The sequence below is a fragment of the Scardinius erythrophthalmus genome, assembly GCF_964197995.2.
Source record: "Scardinius erythrophthalmus genome assembly, chromosome: 24".
In the NCBI taxonomy this organism is placed as follows: Eukaryota; Metazoa; Chordata; class Actinopteri; order Cypriniformes; family Leuciscidae; genus Scardinius; species Scardinius erythrophthalmus.
This window is the reverse complement of record NC_138244.1, coordinates 28,391,368-28,406,883: the sequence shown is the minus strand read 5'-3', so window position 1 is coordinate 28,406,883 and position 15,516 is coordinate 28,391,368. Positions and strand designations below refer to the sequence as shown.

Genomic DNA, 15,516 nt, shown 5'->3' with positions numbered 1-15,516 from the left:
TGTACATGTGTCATATAGTGTATTCACATATATTTATATTTGGATGTATGTACTGTACATATTTGTACTGTACACTGGCAATGACAATAAAGTTAATCTAATCTAACCTAATATTTTTAACATGACAGTTGAAATGTAACGGAAACGCTGAGCACTCTTAATACAATGAAATGTATTTATATTTATTTGCTTCAACACTGATACTGAAATTTCAAAATAAAACTCTTCAATTTAAAAAACAGGAATTACAATCTGTGGTGAAAAAAAAATCTCAGCAAGAAAACACCACCATAAAACAAAATGGCCATATAAAATTTATAATAATTTAAGCAGAACTTGCATAATATACTATATCAAAGAATGGCCAAGGTATAACATAGATGAGTCTGAGTTACTCTTTCCACATCATTTCTAATCTCTTGTCCTTGCTCAACATTTCTAAACAAAAGTCCAACATCTGACCTTTTCAGCGGCAAAATCATTAATCAAATCTTTGAAGTCGAGCTCTCTAGCCAACTCGCTCTCAATGGAAAGCATAGCAAGACTGCAAAGCCTTTCTTGAGACATTGTAGACCTCAAGTAGTTTTTTATCAGTTTTAATTTGCTGAATGCCCTCTCCCCACCTGCAACAGTCACTGGCAGTGTGCTAAATAAACGCAAAGCAATGCACACTTCTCCAAAGATGCTTTGCAGCTGCAGCTTACAAATAGCATTTAGGAGTTCAAGAGGTGACAGGTTAGGGGGGAAGTTGGAAGCATATACACGGTTTAGGTGTCTTACTTGATTTTCAAAATCAGGAGTTAGATCACTGGAATACTTAGTGATCAGTGGTTGGCACACAGAAGAGATTTTGTCCTCATTAATCTGTCCAACTTTCAGAACCGCATAAAACTCGTTCACAATATCAGCAATTCTCTGGAACCTAGTGTCTAAGTCACTGATGATACTATCCATAGCAGTGTAAAACACAGTATTCCGAAACTCTGTTTCTGAATCTTCCTGAGTTGTCTCCTCTTCACAGGTTTCATCATGGAATCTCTTTCTTTTCTTCTTGCGACTGCACTCCTTGCTTAACTGAGGAGTAACATGAGCTTCTCTAGCTATCAACTTTGCCTCAGCTAGGAGAGACCCCCATGCATCTCTCAGAGACTGCATCTCTTCTGCCAAGGCTCTGATATTGGCTGCCTCTATGTCAAGTGAGATTTTCCCTGACTGGAGAATAACATTCCTGTCATCAATGCTTTGCAGTACTTTCAGCCAGATGGTGAGAAGAAGAATAGCATCAAATGACATGAAGTATTTTCTGAGACCATTAGCATCTGATCTTGCTTCATTGGTGAGACTGCAAGTCATTAGTATGCTATCAAGTGCATTGATGACAGAAGGTAGGTGCTTTGCCACAGGTTTAACAGCCTCAATCCTTGCACTCCAGCGGGTATCAGATAGCTGATGCAATGAGCAACCTGTTTGCTCTTTGTAGATTGCCCAGCGCTCTGGGCTGCTACTTACAAATGTGTACAGGCGATTTATGCAGCCAAAAAAGGTGGATACATCTGGACTTGATTGTGCAGCATGTACACCGACAAGATTTAATGTATGAGAGGCACAAGGTGAATAAGTAGCTAGCTTGTTTTTCCTCAGTATTTCAGCTTGGACTCGCTTTACCTTCCCTGACATATTTGCCCCATTGTCATATCCCTGTCCTCTGCAATCACTGATGTCAATCCCATGCTCACAAAGAACAGACTCAATCATCTCAGCTATCTCTCTCCCTGTCTTTTTGTAAAAATCCTTGAATTCAAGGAACCTCTCGGTGATCTCCCACTCGTCTTTTTCTTTGTCATATTTGACATACCGTAGTACCACCACGTTTTGCTCTGTATGGGAAATGTCTGGTGTGGCATCGGCGATGACTGCATAATAGATGGCATCCTCCCTTTCCTGTAGAATTCTTTTCAGAACTCGTCTGCCACATAAGTTGATGAACTCATTTTGACTTTCAGAGCTAAGATAATGTGTTAGCCTGGTTTGTTTTCCTTCTTTTTGTTTTTGTTTGTTGTCCCTGATTTTTTGAAAGTGCTCTTTCAGCAGAGGATCATAATGTGACAAAAGCTCCAGTGTGCCTAGGAAATTGCCATTATGAACGTCATCTAAGTCGCTTGTTTTGCCTCTGAAAGGCAGGTTTCTTGAGGCCAGGTGTAGGGTAACATCTAACAGTCTCTCCAGGATGGCCCTATTTTTCTCAATTTCTGTTTGGAACTCCCTGTTTAACAGAGAGTCTATACCTTTATCTTGTAAAACAGATCTTTGCAGATTTTTCCATCTTAAGTAGCAGTCTCTGTGTGCATCACTCCTCTCATGGATTGGGAGTTTATTGTACATGCGACGCCACCTCACATGACACATTTTAAACCCATTTTGACTGGCCAGTGCACTACAGGAAGGCTTTTTCTGTATATTGGAGAAAAGCACACATGGTATGCAATAAAGTGACTGATTGCTTTGACTAAAAGTAAGCCAGTCTCTCTTAATTTTTTCTCTCTTATTGGCTGACTTTGTATAATTCAAGTATTCAGGGAACGGCTTCCCCCCTGAATCGCATGGCATTTCCACTTTCTTTTCTCTCATGGTCACAGCCAATTTTCTGACTATGTCCTCCCTATCCTGATCAGTACAAACTGCTGGCCACAAACCAGGGTCGTTTGTCACAAGATTTTCTTCCCTTTCAAATCCCTCAACATTCAGTCCATCCTCGGCATCTGAATTCTCATCTCCATCTTCACTCTCTGCCATCTGTCTCTCACTTGCATCTATACCCTCTTCCATCTCTTCCTCCACTTCCTCAGTTCTCCCTGACAAACAGGAAGAGGGTCCTGGAACTGACAAAGTATATAGCATTTCCTATAGCCAATCTTTTCCACTCTACAGATGCCTCTTATATTTTGTGTGTATCACTTTCAGACATTAATGTGTTGCCATTAAACCAATACTAATAGCCGCTGACCTTCTTCTTCATGTTGGAGCGCAGGGGCTGATCCAGGGGATGCTGGAGTTAGGGGTTGGGAGACAGCCGGACCAGTTGCTGCTGCTGGTTCATTTGACTCTGTTTGGGACGAGGCATGATTTTAACAAAGTGCGTTTGACTGCATTGAACGTTTAACTAAAACTGTGTATTGTTATTTTTTCCAGCGTTTTCTTGACCTAACATGGGGAGAAAATTGAGTTCCCTTATCATGCACTTTTAACACTAGAACGGCCACTAGCAGTCATTTTAACCGCAACATTTAAACTTATGGTAATTATCTTTAACACTAGAACGAACAAGGCGTCATTTTGACTGTTTTGAAATTGCATATGGTCAATAACTTTGTCTAAATAAATCACAAAGTCTTGCTGCTCCCTGACTTTTCCTAAAACTACATGAATTTTCATTAAAACTAGTTTAAATATTTATTGTGTGAATAAAAACAGAAATATAATAATTTCTACCTATAACGTCCACAGGCAGTCATTTTGCGCTGTTTAAATTGAGTTTTGCCAGCGGTCTGGATCAGATAATGTGAAAGTATTATGTGAAGATGTTTGGCAGAGATGAATCATGCTGTATTTGACAATATAGGGGATATTTTAGTAATACAACTCCACATCATCTTCAAGAGATGCACTGAAACCTCACAAACAGCTGATAGTAGTTTGTACAGTAGCTGGCAGGGGATTTTTATCAGAGTTCATGAAGTTAGACTGCTTGCAAGACAGGTGCAACAGCGTGGACCGCAGCAGGGTGCTGAAAGTGGGCGGAGCCTCGTACAAAGATGCCGACACCGGCTGCATGTGAGGCAAAGCCGTGCACTCGCTGCACCCTGCTCTATCGAAACGTGCTAACTTGTCGAAAAATGCTACCGTAGAGACCTGGGGCCTCATGTACAAAGCGTGCGTACGCACAGAAAAGTGCCGTAGGCAGGCTACGATCATTGTCACGGGCGGTCCACTAACAATTTAGGCCTACTTACAAACCCACCTTTTCTTGAGAAATATTGGGTAACATACTGTCGACCCTTTGCCTCTTTTACTTCTCTTATTTTTTTCTCTTTACGTTTTTGACTTCCAGATTTTTGAGGCATTTTCACTTCCTCCTCTGCCGGCATTATAAGTGAAGTCAAGCTGTTTGTGTTGCCTTGGTTACTGGATACAATTTGGGCGGACTGAACCATTTTATGATAATCGAGAGGGGGAGAGGGGCCCACGGACGTTTGTGTTTCCTAAACAAATAAATTTTTTGTCACCAGGAAACAGCAAATAGAATAATTTAAAGTTAATAATTTTAACTATCAATTTATTTATTTTTAGCACCACAATTTTATTGGGGGCTTCTCTGGGCCCCCTCTTAGTCATGGGCACCGAGAATTGTCATCCTTTACCCCTCCTTTACAGCGCCCCAGAGAACAGAACACAATCTTCATCATCACACAAGACTAAACTACAGCAATGAACACAATCAACATCTTCATCTGGACCATTGCACTGTTTATTCAAGGTTGTTACTTTTTAATATAAATATAATATGCCATTGTTGTTTTGATCATTATACAAATGTTTTTTTCTAAAAAGGTTCTTAACAAACTAACTGACTTTCTTTTCTCTTCTTCAGAATCCAGAGGAGTGACTCTGACTCAACCTGAAGTTAAAACTGTCCAACAGAGTCAAACAGCAACAATAGAGTGTAATATAGATGTAGGAATATACAGCAACTTATTAGCCTGGTATCAGCAGAAACCTGGAGAAGCTCCTAAACTCCTGATTTATAGGATAAGCAACCTTTATACTGGAACTCCATCTAGATTCAGTGGCAGTGGATCTGGCAGTGATTTTACTCTGACCATCAGTGGAGTCCAGACTGAAGATACAGGAGATTATTACTGTCTGAGTGAACACTATATCAACAGTCAGTATGTGTTCACACAGTGATAAAGAGTTGTACAAAAACCTCTGTCATACCCCTTTTCCACCAAGGCAGAGCTGGTGCTGGTTCGGAGCCAGAGCCTAGTTTCAAATTGGTTCTTTGTTTTTCCACCGCCAAAGCACCAGCTCCGAACCAGTAAAACTGGTTCTTAAGTAGCACCAAATCATTGCAGGGTCTAGAACGGAGCCAAGAAAGAACCGCTTGCGTCAGGGGCTGTGGGCGGGGTTAACGTGACCAACAAGACGAATAGAAACTTGTGACCGCCATTTTTAAATAGCAGCTAGATTATAATATCCGTCTATAAGTTACGGCGAGCTGCACGAACGCGTTGGATTCCGATGTATTTTTGCAAACCCATGAGCATCCATAGTATTGCAACATCCGTTATTGTTGATGGCTTGTTCGAGATGCATCGGAGCGGCGAGGACTGATCGGAGCTGTGGGAGTGTTCGGAGAGCATACGACTCCTTGTGCTTTTAGATCGATCTGCGAGAAGCCGATGCATCTCGAACAAGCCTGGCGTGTTTGTGTTTGGCGCTACCGCACTAGCGGTTGCTGGGCAACATGAGACGTATACAGTGACGTAAGATCTGGCTCTGTTGTGGCTCTCTAGCCGGTGGAAAGGCAAACCGGTTCTTAGTAAGCTCGTCAGTCGAACCAACACTGAACCAGCTCTGGCTCTGGCTCTGAACCAGGACCCGGTTCTTGTTGGTGGAAAAGGGGTATATCTGTGCTTTTTTGCTGGTAATGTTTTTTTCTTTATTTAAACTTTATTCATTTATTATGATGTAAGTAAACATGAAACACAATCTTATATCCCTTACTAAACTGGACACAAATGTGGAGAAATGTGAGTGGAGCTTGTTCCTATAAAACTTTCCACTACAATGTAATCTAACTGTGACATCCTTCACCACTAGAGGACAGATCTTTAATATTACTGAGTTCCCTATCTGTCAGCGAGAGAGTTTCTCTGGGCACTTCAACACTTACTTTATTTCCAAAGGAGAATATTCTCTAGCAAGATAATATCTCTATAAAAGAGAACATTTCCTCTAAAAGACGCTTGTTTCTTCCGGTCGAGTTTGCAGATGAGTTAGGCGGTTAACTTTAAACAGAACGAGTACGTCTTTCTTGAAGTGCACATTGTAGATCATAACAGAAATTAGCACAGCCGAAACTGATGAATGATTGAAGCCTCTTCCAGCAGCGGTCGGGACGAGTAGAGCGCAGTCTGGACGGTTTAGAAGTTGCAGATGTCCTGATCAGGCCAGTGTGAACATGATGATGGACAGGAGTCATAGTCCCATACTCCATTTCAATGAAGTCATTCAACTGTGCTCTCAGAGTTACAGTTATATTCATAAAGAGCCTTCGAGTCCCACCAGGTGTAATCCACGTTTAGAGAGTTGGGTCACTCTCCCACTCTTTACTGTAGATACAACTGTATATTTATGCCACTTTGACACACTGATCACTCGAATATACAGCTACAAATGATCTCACTAAAAACCCGTCAGTCATGAATGATCACGTCTGATTGCTGATCTCTGATTGGCTGAATCAGATCTGCAGTGGGCCGGTGTATTTACACATCATGATGACTGATTTTATGGACTACATGCACACTTGAGTTTTGGTTATTAACCAATTAGTCTATAAAATGTAGGAGTTTGAAAACCGCCAAACCAATTTTTACCAGAACAATCAAACTCAAAACTGGCCAAATCTGGCAGCACTGGCTTCATGTCATCACTGTTTCCAAATGTCACTGGTTCGTCACTAGGGGGCGATGATCTCTGTGAACCCATGATCCACTGTCTATTTCATTTCACCTGATCTCAGATCAGTTTTTTAAATATTAATGTTTATTGACACATTTTTATAATAAAAAAGGAGTTGTAGTTAAAAGTGTCTAATTGGTCTGATTACCAAGCTCTCCATAAAACAAACAAAACAAGCCCTTCAATTTAATAAACTAACACATATTATAAAGACATTTCATATTTACTGGTATTAGATGATTTGGTAATTGCATTGAACAGATTAGACTTTAAATAAACACATTTGCATTTGGTGTGTAAAAGGTGTTTTTATGCTGAGTTTCCGCTGTTCTGACCAGCGTGTGGCGTTTCCAGAGCTTCAATACAGTGAATCATTATGCAAATCAATCGGTTCAATGGTTTCTAAAAGCTTTGTTTCTCCATCACTAGAGCAACATGATTTTGGTTCACTCTTGAGTTGATAACAGCAGGCCAGAGAGCAAACTTTGCCTGGTCCACCTCCACTTCTGGCTGGGTCCCCGGCCCAAAACTGGCCCAACACACTGAACATGGACACACAGAGCTTCCTCTGGCCCAGATGTGGCCCACACCCTGTAAAGCGACTCTTATTGACTGGTATGGCCCAAGTCTGGCCCAGGCACTGTAAGACAGATCTGGCTGAGAGTCGGCTGGGCAGAAACTGGCAGTGAAACACACATTCAACCAAGGGTTTTTATTATAAAATTAACAAATACACTTTAATATAAACATGTATGAACAATGAACAAATACACTATGATATTAACATTTATTAACAACACACTGATTCTTCATTTGTGATCATGTATTAGTTATGATTTTCATAACATTTTCATATATATTTACACCATCGTCTATAAATGTAATGATTATGTAACAATTAGTGTCAGAACGGCTGATTCTTTATTTTTTTATTTTTTGTTGTTGATATTTTTATGATATTTTAATATTCTAAACTTTTTAATCTCCTATAAATGATCAGTTTGTCTGCGCTGCTTCACTAAAGCAGAAGTGAAAGTGTTCCAGTCCAGATCATGTAACCAATCAAAGAGTGAGACTGAAAAGCCCATTTGCATTGTCAGGGTGGAGTGATTGTGATCCTCTCAGAATAGAGCAGCTCTGTCTCCAGAGACCATGTTCAAACCCCAAGAGCTTTATTTGACATTTACTGCTACATCAACCTTCTGAAAAGCACCTGCATCTTCATCTGTTAGTTGAATGATGTTGTCAGACACAAAGTGAACTTGTTGAGAAGCTTTATTGAATGTTGCAGCAAACACAGCAGATTGAAAGATCGCACACACACACACACACTCTCTTTCAGTATTGAGTTGTAAATCACTACAGCTGCAGCACTAGACTCATGTGAATCCTGCCTAAACTAAGTTAAAAAAAGTATTAGAAAGGCCAATCGCGTTTGTTTCCAGGAGTCTGAGTAAAGCTGAAGAAAACTATGCTCAGATCGAGCGAGAAGCGTTGAGCATTGTGTTTGGAGTGCGCAAGCTTTCTCAGTACATTTTTGTGAGAAAGTTCACGATGCTAAACGATCATCAATATTTGGTCCACACCATGGCATTCCCTCACTTGCTGCCAGCTGGATGCAAAGGTGGGATTTGTTACTCTCTGCTCACACCTATGACATCAAGTCCCAAAAGTCGGAATTGCACAGGAATGCGGACGGTCTGTCCAGATTGCCGCTGGCTGACAGGGTAAAACCGGTAGCTGTCATTTTCTACTTCAGTCAAGTGGAAGGGGCCCCAGTAACAGCTGGGCAAGTATGCAATGGGGCACACGCAATGACCCTGTCTTGTCCAAGGTCATGGAAACTGTCATGACAGGCAATGGTGTGAGCTATGACCTGGAGCTCAAACCGTATATCTCTCAGCATCATGAACTTTCAGTGCAGTCAGGCTGTTTGCTGTGAGGTAGGAAAGTGATTATTCCACCGGCACTGCACAAATCAGTTACTTCTGGTGGCCAGAAGTAGATAGCCAAATTGAGGAAAAAGGACATGTACATCATGCCAGAGCATACGCAATGTACCACAACTGGCACACTGCACCCATGGGAATATCCTGAGAAGCCATAGCATCGCAATCATGTTGATTTTGCAGGCCCAGTTGAGGATTAAATGCTGTTGGTTGTTGTTGATGCACACAGTAAGTGGCCTGAGGTGGCAATCATGAATCAACCTTAGCTGAAAAGACAATTGAGAAACTGGAAGAAATCTATAGTCGATTTGGACCACCCATACAGTTTAGCCGCTTTCCGACCGGAGGAACCTTTTCACAGTTCCTAGAACTATTGGCTAAAGTACCCGGATGTCGGCGTGTTCGCACCGCAGGAACTAGGAACGATTTTAGTTCTAGGAACTCCATTTGTAGGAATTAATTTAGGTCCTACTTCAGAGTAGGGTCTAAACCAGCACAATAGGAACTATCCATGACGTTAGTGTATGCTGATTGACCGAACGCACGCGGAACACCAGCACCCGCCATTTTTAAAACAGCTAGAATGTAAACACAGATTATAGCCTATATATTTACTCCAGAAACTAACTATACAAACATGGAAAACAGTGATAGATGGGTCTCTAAACATTTATGCTGAAGAGAAAATCCAACGCAACTTTGAGGGGACCAAGCCAAACATGATTATGTTTATCTGCCCAGCTAGGTCTGGACATCAACCACACGGCATAGGCTAATAACCTTTTTTCATATACTGTCTACTTTCTATAACAGTTCTATCTAATAAGATATTAAACAGTACTGTTAGACAGATCGCTAACTAATAAACACAGAGAATGCGAGCATTGTTTGCTCTGGCGCTGTCAGCGCCGCCAAAATAAAGGTCCGTCGCGCCGTCAAAATAAAAGTCACCGTGCTTGCGTCACTCCCTTACCCCTCCTACCAGTTCCTATGGCCACTTGGCCAGTGCGAACGCAAACAGCAAAACCGAGTTTGGGGGAGAGTAGTTCTTAGAACTGTTTAGAAGTGGACAGTTCCTAGAACTAAGTTCCTGTAACTACTTGGTCGGAAAGCGGCTTTTGTCTCAGACAATGGCCCCCAATTTACATCTCATGAGATGGCCACATTTCTACTAGCAAACGGGGTTCAACATATCACGTCAGCGCCTTCCCATCCTGCAACAAATGTGTTAGCAGAAAGGTTTGTTCAGACCATGAATCATGCTTTGAAAGCTTCGCTTGGGCAGGGCACATTTCATCAACGCCTTCATGCAACAACTTCTTGCTGTGCTAGAAGCTAGAAGCAAGAAACTGTCCTACGACAAAAAGAGAATCAGGTACAGTGACAGAACCTGCGAGCCAAAGACAGAACCTTTTAGACAGGCTCACCAGTGCTGGCCCAGAACTATGGCAGTGGTCTGGAATGGGTTCTGGCTACTGTGGAGGCCCATACGGGTCCAGTAAAAACATAAAGTAAAAACTGCTGGCAATCTTTCCTGGAGGACACACTGATCAGTTGCTTAGTGGAGCCAATGCATTCACAGATTTTCCCGAAGTCACTGACGTTACTGACCAGATGAGTTACAGTACACCAGCTTCAGTAGTATTCACTTCTGAGCCTACAGCAAATTGCCCATCTGCTAAGGAACCGTCATCACCTGTTGTTCGGACAGAAAATTAAAACCAGACAGGCCAGCGATATCCAGTAAGGGAGTCGCGCCAACCTCAGTGTTTGTGTTATACCTCAAAAAGAGTAAGAGGGGAAGAAATGTTGTGTATTTTATTAAAGTTGTTTATTTAACTACATTTCCCATAATGCACACTGTTACGTGTGTTTCCGGATGTTCCGGTGTTATGTCTGACAGAGCAGTCACGCTATGTCTGTGTGTGTCTTAATTTTCTGTATGAGCTGTAATATTCCCTCATAACATACAATAATATTTATGGAAGGTCCAGTGAATTTCACATGATCGTTGATTGTTTATTATTCATTTATGTTTAGGATGGAAAATGTTTAATACAATACAATAGTATATTTATGTATACTTTTCATAATTTGTCATTGTTTTAGACTACACTCACCCTAAACTGATGAATATGAACAAACCTCATCTCTCCATTAGTCCAACTCTTCTGACTCATTTCAGAGAATAAAGTGTCGGACAGTGAAACTCATATTTGCATCATCAGGGTGATTGTGTTCCTCTCAGAATAGAGCAGCTCCATCAGCAGATGTTCAGCGTCCTCACAGGAGCTTCATGTTACTGGAAAACACTACTTCTCTAGTTTCTGGAGATATACTGGGGTTACAAACCATCAAATAAAGTCTAATGTTTCTGTAGAAGACTACAGAATTACTGACATTCATCTCCTTTTCATACAACATTAACAATAATGTCATTTTGCTGAGAGTCATGAAAATCATCACTTCAGTGTCATTTCCATCACATCTCAAATGTTTTGTTGTGTTTAATAGCATTCTGTCATTGAAATTACATTTTTATAATTTTTTTGTAATAAATGCCAACTCCTTGGTCTTGCCAAAGGCTAATTCCTGTTAATATGTCATGCATCCTAAACACACACAAATAAATTATATTTTCATACTTTACCACACAGCTTACTTGTAAATGGTGTATTCATATTCTGATATTTACTTTGACTTTTCTTTATTTTCTTCACTCATCAGATGTCTCATATTTCATCTCGAGCATCTTCACTGACACTGTTGTCTTCTTGTAATTGTTCGGTGTGATGGAAATATGATATACTTTAATATTCTAAAGTCTCTTTCTGGGACAAGGGTAAAAATAATTCAATCTGCATAAAAAGAATTTAAAAATAGGCAAATTGGACCTTGTTATAACAAAAGAGGGGGAAATAAACCAATTGTTCATTCAAAAATTCTGATGTTTAAGAAACACCTGTGTATTACTGAAATAATTCCTCAAGAGCAGGTTATAATGGAGATGAAAGAGTTTCAGGTTTAGTGTTTGTTAACAGTGGGGTTTGTCGCCCTCTGCTGGTTTGGAGATGAACAGTCGCAGGTTTAGTGTTAGTTAACAGCGGGGTTTGTCGCCCTCTGCTGGTTTGGAGATGAACAGTCGCAGGTTTAGTGTTTGTTAACAGCGGGGTTTGTCGCCCTCTGCTGATTTGCTGTTGAAGAGCCTCTTGAGGAAGCGGAGCTGCAGGAATCCAGCAGTGATGATAACGAGACTCTGGACAGCAGACCAGCTGTTCACATAAGTGGAGTTGGACTGAAGCAGGTAGAAATCAGCTCCTCGTCTCATTCGCTCATAGTTGTAGTGACGCCACATGTGGAAGACAAACTTCTGCAGTCTGACGCTGCTCTCCTGTATGCAGTGCAAAGCTTTATTCAGTTGGGTGTGGAAAATATATATGCGAAATAAAATACATCTCTTTATTTCTCTCAAAAACATAAAAATCTGTTGAATATTTCACATTGTTTTTAAAAACAAAATGAAAAACGAGAAACTGAAACATAATTAAAAGCAAATCATGTTACAGTATGAATATGTTTGTTGAGACTGCAGTTGTTTATTACCTCAATGAAAGACAATGTACTGTTTATCTGTTTCATATCCTCTTCTTTCTTTTTCTTCTCTTCTTCCTTTTGTTTCTCAATCTTCTCTTGTCCCTCGTAATACACACCAAAGTTCAGGAAAACCTGCATGCTCCCAAAGCGATTGTGGAAATTGCTGAAGCACATCTGATAAAAACCTGTACAGATACACATGATTATTTATTGATTCATTTATTGTTTAATTTATTCAACTTTTATATTTTTTATGTTTGGAGTTTGAAAGTGTGAGTTTTATTATGGCACTTTGATGTTAATTAATTTAGTATAATGTTTTATGATAAAAAATAAAAAACAATACACATTTGGAACAATATGAATTATAATTTTCTGGGTGAATTATTTTGTGTCTGAAGATGAGACCCACCAGTCTCTTCAACACTGAAGCCAATCTGACCACTTGCATCGTCAGCTTTGCCGACTATTAAGCCGCTCGGCGCATTAACAATCACAGAAAGATGTCTGTCAATGGCCACACCAGTCACCAACTGGACCTGAACACACACACACACTGAGCTGTAACATTTCAAGTGCACACTAATATTTAAATGCAGAACAACGTCTTACCATGAAGTGTAAGAAGAAGCGCTCTCCATAGTGAGCAAAGTGCCAGAAGCACTGGAGGTCTCCGGCACGCAGCATGATGGCGAAGTCATACTGATCCGCTCCCCAGAAAAGCTCCTGATCTGAAAGCTCTGGATGAGGGTCTTTCAACTCTCCACTGTTACTCAGCCCAAACAATAACAGAAGCCAAAGATGATAAATGCCATTCTGTAACATTTCAGATTTGAAATATGACTGGCAATAAGCTAAATGAAACCGGAGACCTATTCAGTTTCAGTGCACTGAAGTTTCTGATGATGATTAACTTTAAGTCTGACGTGTGGCTCTAAAATTTGTTCAGCCCTTCACAGGTGGGAAAATCCCAGCTAGGCCACAGGTGCTCTGGAAAACATCTCTGAAGTGCCTTCAAGAGCCTAGAAACAAATGATTTTACAAAACAATTTTGATTCCCAATACCTACTATACTTTAATTTAAAAATTAATTTAATTTAAAAATTAATTACTTATTTCACTGTGCTGTAACTATGTAAAATCTCAACCATTTACATACAATAATTATTACTTCAATACAATAATAAAAAATGATTATTGTAATTACTCGATCTATTTGACAATGTAGCTGCTTTATAATTAATATACAGTTATGAATTGTTATTTCAATGTTAAAACATGTCATTAAAGATTACCATATTATATAAGGTGTACATAATGATTCTGACGCAACATGAATGATAGAATCCAAAACACTTGAAACAGATATAATGGGCCCTATTTTAACGATCTGAAACGCAAGTATCAAACGCGAAACACAAGTAACTTTGTGGGCGATCTTGGGCGCTGTTGCTATTATACCGGCGGGATAAATGACTCTTGCGCCCGACGCAAATCTAAAATGGGTTGGTCTGAAGTAGCTTCATTATTCATATGTGTTTTGGGCGTAACGTGAAATAAACCAATCAGAGTGTCATCTCGCATTCCCTTTAAGAGCAGGTGCGCTTGTTCCATGGCGGATTGCTATTATAACGGCGGATTTGCCAGATGCACGCCAGGAGCGGTTCACAGCTGAGAAGGACGACGTTCTCGTCAGGGCCGTAAAACACAGAGAAGTGACATTGGGGATGGAGAAACGTACTCGGTTCTCTCTAGAACAGGGAACGAGTACTGCGTTATATCTTACGCTATGGGGAAATCTCTTTTCCGCGAGATACTGAAGCCAAAAATTATCCTTAATTTTGGAATAATGTAAAACGCGTTGCGGCAGCATGCAGACATAGGCGAGACAGCTCGCGCGCCTATTGGCTGCTCTGCGGCAACTGCAGCAGCCTATCGAAAGGCCCCATCGTGACGCCAGCTCCAATGGGGGCACTTCGCGCCCACTGCATCACGTCCCGCCGAAACGGGCGTGGCCTTGGGCTATGAATAGCTTCGTCAGGCTGGTTTAGCTGGTTTTTCATCGCCGGAGCGAACCAGAGCATGTTGCAGGCACGGCAAAGATACGCAGTACTCATTCCCTCTTCTAGAGAGAACCGAGGTTACGTTAGTAACCGAGTACGTTCTCTTACGAGAGGTTCTCTCGTACTGCGTAATATCTTGCGCTATGGGGAACACAGTGTAAAACGCCGTGCATGCTGAGATCCAATACCAAAGTCCCAAGGGCAAGTGCCGGGGCCCATATAGTACATGATCATCAGGGACTCACAGAGAGTCCAGGAAGAGGGAGAATAGCATCGTTCCTGTAATAAACAGCATCCCATAAGGAGCAATTATGCTGATAGTGTTCCACACAGCCAGGGCGAGCAAACTCGGCCTGGTCTGATGAATATTGTGGGTCTTACACACTGCCCACAGAGCTGCGTGATCGATCAGCGAGCGTTTGCTCAAGCAGTTTCAGTATTCTGGGCCAAAAGCATCGGGGCAGACAATACCAATTTATTAGACCGAAAGCAGCTTAGCCTGCAAAGCGGGAACCTCTAGGTTATAAAACCTTATAAATGTAGACGGGGAGGCCCAGCCTGCCGCCATACAGATATCTTGCAAGGCAATCCCTCTAGACCAAGCCCACAACGAAGCCATGCCTCTTGTGGAGTGCGCTCTGACACCCAACGGGCACTGCAAGCCCTTTGAGGCGTAAGCCAGCGCTATAGCATCAACTATCCATCTGGATAGGCTCTGTTTCGACTCGGCTAGTCCCTTAGAACGTCCGTTGAACGAGACAAAGAGCTGCTCTGTCTGTCTGAAGACAGATGAGCGAGACACATAAGCCCTTAATGCCCTGACCGGGCAAAGGAAACTCACGTCCTTCTCCTTGTTAGAGATCGGCAGGGCTGACAGGGAAATCACCTGAGACCTGAACGGTGTGTTGAGGGATTTAGGAACGTACCCGTGCCTCGGTTTGAGTATGACTTTCGAGTCATTTGGCCCAAACTCCATACATGTCGCGCTCACTGAGAGCGCTTGTAAGTCCCCTATACGCTTCACTGAAGCGAGAGCCAGAAAAAACACTGTCTTGAAAGACAGGTGTTTGATATCTATTGATTGGACCGGCTCGAATGGGGCACCTTTCATGGCCTCCAAGACCGTAGAAAGGTCCCATATGGGAACTGAGGGAGGTCTGGGAGGT

The 15,516-nt window shown here is 41.5% G+C and overlaps 2 protein-coding genes across 2 annotated transcripts; both read right to left on the bottom strand.

Moving 5' to 3' along the window:
• Positions 1–438: 438 nt before the first annotated feature.
• LOC308684633 (zinc finger MYM-type protein 1-like) lies at positions 439–4,439 on the bottom strand (the record flags this gene model as incomplete). Its single annotated transcript, XM_081355896.1, has 2 exons — positions 3,990–4,439; positions 439–3,878 (listed from the first exon to the last, which is right to left on the bottom strand). The coding sequence occupies exon 2, from the start codon at positions 2,896–2,898 to the stop codon at positions 439–441; it is 2,460 nt and encodes an 819-aa protein (XP_081212022.1). The 5' UTR covers positions 2,899–3,878; positions 3,990–4,439.
• Positions 4,440–11,853: 7,414 nt separating this feature from the next.
• tmed6 (transmembrane p24 trafficking protein 6) lies at positions 11,854–13,112 on the bottom strand (the record flags this gene model as incomplete). The annotated part of the gene is made up of 4 exons (XM_081355895.1): positions 11,854–12,084; positions 12,297–12,472; positions 12,700–12,826; positions 12,900–13,112. The coding sequence occupies 4 exons, from the start codon at positions 13,110–13,112 to the stop codon at positions 11,854–11,856; spliced, it is 747 nt and encodes a 248-aa protein (XP_081212021.1).
• Positions 13,113–15,516: the final 2,404 nt, after the last annotated feature.